The sequence below is a fragment of the Siniperca chuatsi genome, linkage group LG24 (genome assembly GCF_020085105.1).
Source record: "Siniperca chuatsi isolate FFG_IHB_CAS linkage group LG24, ASM2008510v1, whole genome shotgun sequence".
NCBI classification, from domain to species: Eukaryota; Metazoa; Chordata; class Actinopteri; order Centrarchiformes; family Sinipercidae; genus Siniperca; species Siniperca chuatsi.
Genome location: NC_058065.1, coordinates 8709857 through 8722688, shown reverse-complemented (window position 1 = coordinate 8722688; position 12832 = coordinate 8709857). Strand labels below are relative to the sequence as shown.

The 12832-nt window shown below is 38.4% G+C and overlaps 1 protein-coding gene across 10 annotated transcripts in view; it reads right to left on the bottom strand.

The window, feature by feature from the left end:
• The window catches only part of LOC122872046 (protein FAM184A-like), a 57727-nt gene extending 49654 nt beyond the window's left edge, over positions 1–8073 (bottom strand). For 4 of the 10 annotated variants that reach the window (XM_044187691.1, XM_044187697.1, XM_044187692.1 and 1 more), the window contains exon 1: positions 7732–8072. In XM_044187691.1, coding sequence (XP_044043626.1) covers positions 7732–7896 — 165 coding nt within the window. In that variant the 5' untranslated portion in view covers positions 7897–8072. Of the gene's footprint in view, positions 1–7731 lie in introns of all 10 variants that reach the window. The other 6 variants (XR_006377001.1, XM_044187694.1, XM_044187696.1 and 3 more) reach the window with 4 other exon arrangements.
• Between the last annotated feature and the right edge of the window lie 4759 nt (positions 8074–12832).

Genomic DNA, 12832 nt, shown 5'->3' with positions numbered 1-12832 from the left:
ATTTTTCTCAGTGTCTTAAAATGATTCTGTTGTAAAGTAATTCAACAATAACCATATTTGTTGATTAAATAATGTTTTAGGCTTATACTGATCACTTAAACAATTCTAACATGGTTTTGGATGTTTTGAATTGTCTCTAAAGTATCTGTATATTATGACACTTAAAGATATGTGTTGTTTCTAACTTGGAAAACTGCATCATGGTTATGAGTAGAGCTGAAGCAACTAGTTCATTAATCGATTAGTAGATGTAGAGGAATTCCAGCACCATTGTGGGAATATCAGTACAATATCTGTGCATGGCAACATTGGTATGGTCAAGGTTAGAGAAAGATTATGGTGATTATGGCAAATAAACTGTGGCATGGCTATGGTTAGCCAACAAAAATTCTTAGGGAAAGACTGTGATTGTTAGTGTCAAGCTATAGCTTCTTTAAGCTATAAGGTCCACTTGAGCTGTAAGTCCAAGCATATAGTTTGTCATTGTTTGTCGTTTCAACTGTTTACTGAAAAACTTTCTCCTAAAAAATGATAAAATGAAAAATGGTTACCAAATACATTAAACTACGATAAGCACGTAAAAAACTTAAAGCATGGTAAGCAATGTCAAAGACTAATGTGCTGTCTTCTAAATGAACTGAATCAGAAGCAAGATCTGACTGTGGTTATTATTGATCCTCATTAAGAATTCTGCAATGCAACTATACAGCTGTTTATCCATAGCAAATTAAATATTACAAAATATATATTATTTACAAATATTCTTCTGTTGTATAAATGACAATAACAGTGGTTACAGTAAAAAAAAACAAAAAAAACTTTGCAGGTCTGTTTGCTTCCCTTTAAAACAGAGTTTAGGATTAGGCTCCAAGGGTTACTTTCAACGAATTTGAACAAATTACATGAGGCTATAATTTACTGTAACCAAACTTTTTTTTTTTTACTGACAGCTCTCCTAAACAAGTTGATACTGTATATTGGACTGTTAAAAACTGGGATCTGTTCTCATTACTGCTGCCTACATCTGATATGGCAGATATGATACCATTTGATTGGTTATATTGTGTTATACAATCGATTAACTTGAAAGCCCTGAAGCTCAGCTGATTCTGATTTTAATCCTGGGATTTGATGGGAAGTTTTAACATCCTGTGGTTTAAATACCCTTTCAGATGCTTTCAACAATGACATTCAGGAAGAAGTCCTCAAAACTTACAATTATTTGGATTTTCTTGACATTAAGATGGTCAGCTTTAAAACTCAAACTTCATGCACATTGTTGTTGAAAGGTTTACAGCAAAGATTGTGACACTACTGAGCTTGCACCTGATTTCAATGTGTAAAAATACAAACATGCTGTGAAATGTGTTGCTTCCAGTGCACTGGAGCTGGATCTGGATCTGTTTTAACAGGCTTTATTGGCATCTGTCAGCCAGACAGGTGCAACCATCTGGCAGCCAAGCTGATTAACGTTCTCATAGCAGAGAACTAAGAGCATCCAGCCATCAGAAATGTGGTATTATTTTTTAATGATACTCCACCACATAGGTGAATACATTATCAATATCATAATCAATGTTATCAAGATGTCTTCAAGCATATACTGTATCTGTATATAACTGTAATGTAGCCATTATGACGCTGTTCAGTACAACAGCATTTGTCTTCCATGTAATTTTACTCCCATTTTTATCAACCAACTGAGCACCTCCCCAGCGAGCAAACACATGAAAGTGAAGCAGAGCATATGTCCATCCTTAGATATGACAACTTTTATAATAAAAAAAAAAAACTAAGAGCGACAGCGAATAGCTTCTTCCTCTCTTTTCTACTGGGAGTTTCACAGGAAAGTTTTCAGGCCTGAGGCTCCAATCAAACCAAGCCAGAAGGCAACACAACAGCCTGCAGCTACTGCAGTTACAGCCAGTCAATCACAGTTGGAAAAACAGCTGACACTGACAAGACATTCATCACTTCTTTTAATCATGAATCTTCTTTGTGTACCACAGTCCTTGTTGCTCTACTGGCCTCTTGATTGGCTTGCAGAGGGTGAAAAGCACAATGTGCTTCCTCAGAAACATATGATTTCCCCGAGCTGCTTCTTTTCACATGACCTAAAGGTGCTTCACCACGAGAGTAGGTGCACAGAAACTGTCCTCACCAGAAAAACTGTGAGGTGTCTCAAAAACTATTAGATGCATTGCCATGAAATTTGGTACAGACATTCATGTTCCCCTCAGGATGACATTAAATAACTTGGTCATCCTCTGACTTTTCATCTAGCGCCATCAGCAGGTCAAAATTTCAATTTGTCCAATACTTTGGTTTATGACCAAATACTTGCAAAACTAATGGTGTTCCCATCAGCTGTTTAGTGCTGATTAGCAAATGTTATCATGCAGGTACATTGCACCTGCTAAATATCAGCATGTTAGCATTGCCATTGTGAGCATGTTAGTATTCCGACATTAGCACTTAGCTATGCCTTAGTATGACCTCACAGAGCTGCTGGCATAGCTGTAGACTCTGGTTAAGAATGACGATGATCTTCACTACATTCAATTGTCAGACCAGACCTTAATCATAAAAGTGGCAGATCTGAAAATGCTACTATAAATAAATAAAAAGTCATATAAATCATGTTGGAAGACACTGACAATAGTTTACACTTAACAGGTCACTTATGTTGCAAAGTTATAACGTGTCTTTTTTTTCAAGCTTTACTTTTATTGTGCTTTGTTTGTATACAATCATATACATTAAAAAATGGGCCTCTATAATGTAGGGGTATCAATATTCAAAGTTGTGATATCAGGCAACCCTGGTCACAAGATGGAGACTAATTCTTTAAAATCATGATGATTATCGTGTCTAGAATATTAAAAAAGTTCCTTACTGCATCATTTTGTTCCTGTCAGAAAGGAAATGTAGACCCTTAGAATCTCATTAAAATGTATCACTAGAGTCAATTCAGCTTGAGTTCTTCCCAACCAGTGTATCGAGTCTACGTGTGTAATGAATCAAACTGCACTGTATCTCCAATTACACAGGTGGACAAATGACTGGCCTGTAGCAAATTTTCATCAAAAAGCCAACTATCAACTGGATTTACAGCCATTTTATCATCAAGATGTCAAATATAGAGCTGCTCTGTGAAGAATGTATGAGGAATGATGGCAAAAATGACAATACGACACCCAGGAGGGACGCTTCTGAGGCTAAAGGACGTTTTGTACAGTCAATCACTATTGACTGAACTACAGAATAAAGGTCAGTAATGTCTGGAGTAGAACAACTGCAGCATTTGGCTCCAACAAAACGTTGCGCTCTGCTCTCATCATTTTCAGAGGATTACCATCATATTCGTTAATTAAAGGATTAATGAAAGTCTTATTCTCAGATGTGCTGTAGTCTTAACAGGATCCCTGGACACTTGAGCTTTTAGTCCACTGTTTTCCTTCACCACACACGCCACGAAGTGGCAACACAGTCTCTGTTACCAATTAGCTGAAGAACACAGTGCATTTACTTTGTCCTCCCAGTCGTGGTGTAAAAGCACTTACATCTGTTCCTTCTTTCGTTTATGTGCTGCTCCGATGCTCCAAGTACACTCAGCGCACACACTTTCCTCCCTGAGCATCATAACACCACATCACAACCTCAGTCACAAACACTGATAGAGAAAATACAAATAGTGTTTTCTGTGAGAGCAGGGTACAAACTAAGACATGGTAAAGCAAACATCTTTTGATCCAGTTGGCTCTGTAAAAACAGTACATACAAACTGGATCTAGTGTCTCAAACCTTCTCCTTATTAACTGCTTTAGATTAAATAATCTTCATGCCCTTACATGCCAAAAATAATACCTCAGGATACGAGCAGGGTGCCCACAACAGCATAGACTGTAGGCCTCAATCTGGGTTCTTATTTTGGGAGCTGACCTGTGTGAACTTGGGAAACTATCTCTAATGCTAGCCAGCTAATCTGCTAGCATTTTTACTCCAGGTTGACACTATTGGCGTATTGTATAGACCCCGCTGGCTGTGGGTTTGACAATGTTTTATGAGTTTTTCATTTGTTTTTACAATGGATACATTTCAGTGGGACTATTGATGACTAACTTTTGTTGAGCTTTGCCCACTTCATTATCTGATATTTCACTGTCAAAACAAAACAACGGGGAAAGAATAAAGAAACACAGCAGGTGGATTAACAAACGTTACCGCACTTCCCCTTTGCTGTAGAGAGTTTTACTAACTTTTCAGTTGTGTTATGTGCTTCTTCATTGACAGTACATGCAGACAAGCTAGCAAGGCTACCAAAAAGTAGCCTGCTGATGCCTTCAGCTGTCTGCGTCTGTCATGTGACCCTCACCTTGCAGGTTGTTGCGACCCCTCAAGAGTCTGCAGTGTAAACTTGGAGTAGACAAGTATCCCAGCATACATTTCAGATCAACCAGTGGTAGATGCTTTTTTTGTTATAATTTCCATACCACAAATGTAAGTGTGTCGCTAAATTTAAGAAAGAAGTTAATCATTTAAATTTCAATATGTGATCAATGTTACAAAATAATGCCTCCTTGAAAGTCAGCTCGAACATGTTTGGAGATGTGAGGTCCCGCTGGCTTAGCAAGAGCTGTCAACGTCCACTGTCACACAGGTGCACAGTGCAAATTAAAGAGACAAAAACAAACTATATGACCTTTTAAGTGGCCTTTTGACATCTAACATGTGAGCTCAATAGATTGGGGCTTGTCAGTGCTCCACCACAGCAAGAAACCAACCTGATTCCAGACCATAATTTAGCTGAATTCCCTTCTTAATGCAGAGACGTTCAGTGCAGCTGTGATGCCACTATAATAACTGCATTCTGTTTTTGAACCATAACCACGCATTTACAAGTCAAAGTGACTTGTAAAATCAGTGAACATGTAGGACAACAAGTTTCGGATTTCAGCGCTTTCTTTTCTTCCATCTGATGTGCTCTACTTTAACAAACAATAGTTCCACCTGGTTAAGTGTAAAATAGCTGAGAAGTTGATAAAAGCTATTCAAGGCCCCTCGCATGTGTGTGCAGTAAAGGTGTTTGAAATGCAGAAATTAAGAACTGTTCCATCTGTCCTTGGAGATGATGGTAACACTAAAGTTTTTCTCTGAGTTTTAATATTTTTAAAATGTGTTTTGTGCCATCTATGTGGCACTGTACTAACTCTTCAAAATGATGTAATGGTATGAAAGGCAAAATCCAGGGTGTCTCATTTACATATTTGCAGCTACAGACAACTACACAGATTACATGTAATCAAAGTCTCAATCAGAACAGAGCACACCATCTACTGTGACAATAACTATGTCTGATCCTGGACCACATTTATATTCCTCATCAGGTTTCTTTGTTGCTTGTGGTTCCCTTAAAACTCTATGGGGTGTGGTTTAAACACGTAGTAGGTCTACGGGTATCAATATCAGTCAGCCAGTTTGTTTGTAGTTTGGGTTAAACCACTTTGGTCCACTTGGTTGTAAAGATGAAATGATTAATTAATTAATAAATTAGTTAATCAACAGAAGATTAATCTACATATTATTTAAGTCATTTTCAAGTAAAAATACCAAACCTTCTCTGGTTTAAGATTCTCAGTTGTGAGGGTGTGTTGCTTGTCTTTGTCTCACGTGATAGTAAACTGGGTTTTGGACTGTTCTGACAAAACAAGCAATTTGAAGTTTGGGGGTTTAGGAAATTGTGATTATAGGGATTATTCACTATTTTGAAATGTTATGTACCAAATGATTCATTTGTGAGAATAATCTGAAGATTAATCAATAATGAAACTAATCACATGACCTAATGCTGGCTGGCTTTGTGTCGTATTGTTTGTTTGCAATGAAAAATGAAGCCATGTGACAGAGAATGTATCCACATATCAAAGTACCAAAGTCAGTCTTGAATAAGGACTCCTGCAATAGTCAAAATGTTAGATGTGTTTAAATAGGAGCATCTGTCCACCATCCATTTTAATTTTGGGGGGGTTGAGTTGAATTTATCTCTTTGCTGATATTAAAAGTTAACGTGGGATGTCCTTCTTTGTACTTCCTTTGAAAATATCCAAAACAAGGAAAGTTCTCGTGTGCTAGAACTAGAAAATGTCCTACTTTTTACCTGCTCTACCTCAAAGCACTGCTGCATGACAATTATTGAAGGAAACAATGCAGTACCCACAGTAGTACACACACTTACAGATACTGCTCATATACATATAAACAATAGTTAAGGCTATCAACAACACTGAAAGCGGAATGAATTAAATACAGCTTCAGAGAGAACATGGATTCAGTGTATGCAAGTAGAATAACACAAACACATGAAGCACATGAATAGCAATGCAGTGATATCTGATTCACTCATTTGAAATGTAAATGTTTCCAAAGAAGAGTAACACATGTGCCACATTGAGCATCACTAGTAAGCAGGTAGCAGTAGCCCGCAGATACCCCCACGCAAGCAAAACGCAGAGGCATAAATCTGCCGTAACACTTTCAATTTTTTAAAAGCCATCTGGATACACAACACAGGGAAGTGCTCTAAGCTTTTAAGGAGGCTTGAGGAGACAACAGCAGGAATACAGTAAAGTACACTCTTATTTAAATAACTTGACTGCCGCTGCACGTTGGTTTGTGGAGCAGAAAATCCATGTAAACATACTAACTCCACACAGAAACGTCCCACTGAACCCTGTTGGGCCAAAACACATTCTTGGACTGCCTTCAAAGTGTTAAATCTGTTGTTTGCGGACCTTAAGTCCACCGCCATTGTCGTGCCAATCTCTCCACCACTGCAATAATCTTAATCAACCACTGAAACCGCTGCATTATAATCCTGGATATCCACATTTTGTGTGTATTTTTACAGCTTATCCAACTGTACAGTGTCTAATTCTGCACTGGGATAGTATCACCATGCCTGTTATGTAAAATCTTCTGTCCTCTACTCCCTGTTTTTGTCTCCTCTTGTGCAGTATGATCGTACAAACCGCTTTATTTACATTTTATCCACCCTTCCACTAGTACAAAAGCCTATAGATGCTGCAGACGTAGCTGCCACCTAAAATGTTCTACGACAGAACGACATAGTATCCCTGTATCTTACACTGGTTTCAGGTGGACTACAAAGAAGCAGCTCTGCCAAAACCTCTGCAGCCCTCTCAAGATTACATAACTTCCCTAAGCCCTTTGGTGGCAATGGCAGCCCTGTGCTGGCAGAAAAACATGCACAGGTTAAACAGTGGTGTGGCACAGGGTACATTTACAGCAGCACATTCCTCTACGCATCTGAAGGGCTCTTAGCTATCAGTGTAATCACTCATGAAATACAGTGTGGATTTTACAGGCAGAGTACAGTATACTACCAGCCAGAGAATACAAACTCTCTCTAGGTAAATCTGCATAGAATTGTACTGATAAATAACTAGCACTACCTATTAATGAAGGTAGTATTTGATGGTGACCTATGAACCGTGCAAGGATGCAGAGCAGTGAAATATCATTAAACCTCCTGACCTGGACCAAAGTCAATGTATAAAATACCATAAAATACCCCAACATCCTCCCTCATCAGCATGTTTACAAATGACACCCCATCACAATATTCTACAGCACCACTCCATCTACATCCCAAACGTGCTCTAAGTGACCTGACCACGTTACATCCTACGACATTCATTCACACCAGCAGACCTTGGTGAGTTGTGCTATCTTCTTGCTCATCTTCAAATGCAGGTCTTGACTGTATTCCAGCGCCAAACTCCCGTCGTAAAACATGCTGGACGTTGGTGAGGGGGTATATTTGGTGTTGCTAGTCGAGATGTTGTACGGAGGCTGCCAGCCTGCCCCCGTCGCCATTTTCGCGGGGAATAAACCCAAACACGACGCTTTAAATTTTAAATAAAATGGAGCAGGGGCCGCTACGCGTTAAATCCTCCCATTGTTGTGTTTGTAGTCAACCTTCCGTTTCAGTGAGGGAGACAGACTGGGAGCAGTTACAGCGGGACGCGAGACCGTCCCGTCGCACGCATCCGCAACGGGCGCGAGCGCTCGGAATGATGAGAGAGGCGGAGACGCGCGGCAGATGCTCAGCCAACGGCGCGCGCTCAATTGCAGCGCAGCTGAAATGTTTCATTGAAGACGGATAACAGCGGACGTGTTGATGAACACCAGCCCAGACTGTGTCATGTTTTCGGCAGCACACTCACGAGCTGCATGACGATAAATAGAAGAGTTAATATCATGAGTTATTATGACAAGAATTACGCCTTTTATTAGTGCTAGCACAATGTTTTATTTCCAACATGTTTGGTCGGTTTTATCTCATATTATTGTTTTTATCTCATATTATTGTTGGGTATTTTATTCAATTTTATTTTTGTATTATTTTTAATTGCAGTTTATTTGGCTCGTTGCAGTCTTGAAATGTTTTAATCCTGGTCCAACCATGTAAAGCACTTTGTAACTTTGTTCAAAAAGTGCTGTATAAATAAGGTTTATTTTTATTATTATTATTATTATAAGAAGATAACTGGAAAAAAGTTTTAATATTTTGTAAAAATATTGTTGCTTTGTGCTCATATGGTCAGCTGCTAACGTCATAGTTTACCCCTTTTATTTATTCTATACCTGCCTTAATCAATACAACACGTTAATTTATTTATGTCATTTGCATGTTTCTACTTCCTGTTTAACCCTCAACGCTTTTTGATTAATAAATAAGGTTGGCAGGCTGCTGATTCAGCCACCACACACATACCCAGCCTTTTTGGCTTGTGACACCTTAATATGAAGCCATGTGCTTGTGGCCCCTCGTCACAGGTTATGGGCTCAGTGTGGACATCAGCTGTGAGCAGCTCAACCAATAGTGATTTGTCTTTTTCGGTTTGTTTCATTTAAGGTAAAAGTATACAACATTACACAAGAAAATAAGCAAACGTGAGAGAAAAGTCAGACAAAAATAAACCAAATGTTGAAACAGGCTGCGATATAAAAGGAAAAAACTGTAAACTTCTGGGGAAATGCTGTTGGTGTCATTCAGACTTCTTTGCATTACATCACTCTGGAGATGCTGAAGCTGCGACTGATCCTGCACTGACATCTGCTGGTGATATTTATGAACTTCAAAAGAATTATTAAAGGATCAGTTCATCGAATCTACAAAGAACATCAAACAGTAAGTAAGGGCTTGCTGCATATAAAAATAAGTTAAAATAAAAACTCTGCTTTGGACCAACTTAAAACTTCTGGGCTTTAATTCTGGGTATTCTCCAAGGCTAAAGATGAACTTTCACTCTCAATTACCGGGTATTTATTTAAACCTTTTCTGCAAGTCTATCCCTCATCAGGCAGATCACAGTTTCAAATCATGTGATCATAAGGTCCACATACATACTGTGTAGTGAAACAGAATAATAATCACACTGCATACAGAAAACATTTTCTCACCTCTAGTGGGCTAAGGCATGTACATAGTTTTTGGTTTATGAGAGTTTTTCAGACCAGTTTTGATGTATCAGTCTCTGAGATTTCTTTTGTTTGTGGTGCTCACAGCATTGAAAGATTCACCCAAGTATCTTGAAACAATGTCCCCGATACTGGTGATAATCCACAAAGGAGCAGTTTTCTTTGGAACTACTTTAAATTAAACAAAAAAAAAAGGTCCCTATGAAAAATGAAATGTTTCAGTGCTTTAAGATGTGCTATCTCAAAGCCTGGGCAAATGAAACCCTTTAACATGAACCAGGGCACAGGTGAATGTGGGTCTATGTGTGCATGTGCATAAAAGGTACGGTAACTTGAATGTATACTCCAAAATAGCTTCACTCCATTAGTGAAACAAGACTGAGCATCTATAGCCATGCTAGCAGCTCTGTGAGGCTGCGCAATGACAATGTTAACATGGTTAGCAGGTATAATATTCATGTTCACCATGTTAGTTTATTGTGTTAGCATGCCAATATTTGCTAATTAGCACTAAACACAAAGTACAGCTGAAGTTGATGGGAATGTCATTCGCTTTGCAGGGATTTAGTCATAAACCAAATGATTGGACAAACTTATTAGGATCTGACTCTGTGGACCTGAATATCAAACTTATTGTGAACCATCCAAAATTTCTCGAGATATTTCAGTCTGGACCAAGAGGTGGACTGAACACCCCTAAAGCCACATCACTAATGTTGCTAAAAACTTGAGTCTCCTGGCTGATAACAAAACAGTAGAAACTCCAGTTAGATCTCAGAGAAGACCAAGACATGACTTGAAGGTGGTAAAAACAGTTACAACTGATTTTACATCATTTTGAGCCAATTTTTGAGTCTAGACATCAACTTAAAATGCAGCTCTGATGTCTCTGCAAAGTTAGCTTTAAATGAAGCATGTACTGTATTGTGTTGAGTGCCTCGATCAAACAGGGTTTTCGGCAGATTTCTTACTTTTGGATTTGGTCACAGAACATAGTCTGCGATGTGACTTTTCATCCATTTGCCTGATGTTAAATCAAATACTTGTAGAATAGTGAATATAGTTGGACTTAAATCATGTTAGTATTTCACATGTCATATTATTGACACCTCGGGGGGAATCATCTTCCGTTTCTTCAGCTTGTCTTAGTTTATTAATGAATAATTCAACTGAAGAGCAGTGTGATAAAAGCATACTTTCAAGTCAAGGCAAAAAGCAAATGGATGGACTGGTGTGAAAGCATCAGACTGATGAATGAATACATTTTCTGAAAGCTTTATAAACCCTTTTCCTAAGTTTCATTGTAAAGCAAAAACCTTAAAATGCATCTGTATGTTTGTTAGTTATGTGGAAATTCAGTACTGTATTGCTAGTCCAGCATACTATTAAAAATTGTCTAAATAGTTGGCAATCAAACTTCCTTTGATCAAACCAGACTCAGTGGTGGAGGGCCATCCGCCTCTGCCGTGTTGGATTTTGTATTGCTGTAGTGTCAAACAAAATCACACTGATAATGGCATTACAAAGCTTAATGACAAGCAGTTTCACTCATGGAAAATGTCAGAAAGTCAATAAAATATAATTTTTTTACATTAGCCCAAAGCTAAGACCCTCAATGGCCTGACACAAGTATTGTATTGATGAAGAACATTTCAAATAGGCCTTTTTAAACTGATGTAGATTATACTAAAATATTTAGGACGTTTTAAGGAAAAAGGCGTTCCAAAAATGTTTTTGATAAGTGACATTATAGATGACTGTTGCCCCTTATAATACTTCAGATGTCGCTTCACTTGAGCCTCATGTCCTGTAGAGGGCACTGCGTCCTTACTAATACTGCTCATGGCTTGCACTTCAGTGTTAGTGAATAGGACCATGTGGTCATGGTTCATTCTTTTAACATCATGACCAAAGTGCAAAAATCAATTTTTGTTAGAACTAGCTACCAGTCATTCCCCCCACCCCACTCCTCCTTCCTCCTCCTTCCACCAAGTAAATACTGATTTTGGTGACAATGATGGTTAATCTCATGCAAACCAGACATCTGTAACAAAAATCTCCTTATAAATTGGGATTATCAGTAAGAAGCATCTTAATAAAGTACAGCAGTATTATCAGCTAAATATTCTTAAAGTATCAAAAGTAAGAAGCACTCAACAGGCAGCAGAATGGCCCCTGTCTAACTGTTAAGTAATGATTAACTACAGGTGTAATATGTAGTGGAGGACAAAGTGCAATGTTTCCCTTTGAAGTGTAATGAAGTAGATGCTTACTTTCCACTGCTGGGAATCCTGAGGCAGCCATAGTGCAAGCGAGTGTGTTCAGAAAAAGTAGCTCAGGGTTTTCAGTTTGGAAACAAATATGCTCAGTCGTTCAGTGTTTTTCTAACCAATGTTTGTGCTTGAACGACTCGTGAATGCTTAAAGAGACTGAGAGCCGGCTATGTGAGATTACTGTTTCCTCCAGCGTACTTAACAGTGAACCGACAAGTCCATGTAGCTGCAGACAGCATCAGTCTGTTGAGGCCACACCCGAAGGGCACACCTGCAGTATGAAGAGCTTTAATAATACACAAAATGCCACATCCAAAGCCTTAATGTTACAGTTTGTTTAGTTTCTTAATGCTTTTAAGTATAAAACTAAATTCTCAGTTTTGTCTGTGGTTAGTATTATGGATGGAGCTATGATAAAAGTGTCTAACAGCCCAGCATGCCATTGGGCGCTTGAGTTTATAAAGAGAAATCAAAAACAAACCACTATAAAGTGGCTTTATAGTGGGTATAAATGACAGTCAAGTAGTACGCGCCCTCACCATTTCACCATTTTCATATATTTGATTGCCATTTCATTTAGTGTTTAAATGTAATGACAGTGGGAAACATGGACAGAGTCAAGCCTATAACAAGCAGCACTGTTGGGGCCCTTTGAGACAAGATAAGATGATATATAGGCCTACGTTATTGTCCCCTTGGGGCATCCTTACAATCATTCATATTAAAATACATTTTAAAAAAAGCCAGTTCATACATTCAACAGTAAAAACCAATAAGAGCAATAAAACTGATTAAAACCGATACATCCGGTCCAACCGATAAGAGATTAAACACCAAGGGGGGAGTGAAGGCTAATCCAGCAATTAGAACTGGTTTGGGTTTTCTATTTACAGGTGTGGGAGAATGGATAATTTTAGGAATTGTATAAAAGTAGCTGTGAAATAGATGGTATAAACCCATGGAAGTTGCCACAAACAGGTACAATTAGACAAAAAACATCTATTGATTGGAGGGTGTGCATTATCTTTATTAAAGTCTATACAGCCATCCATTAT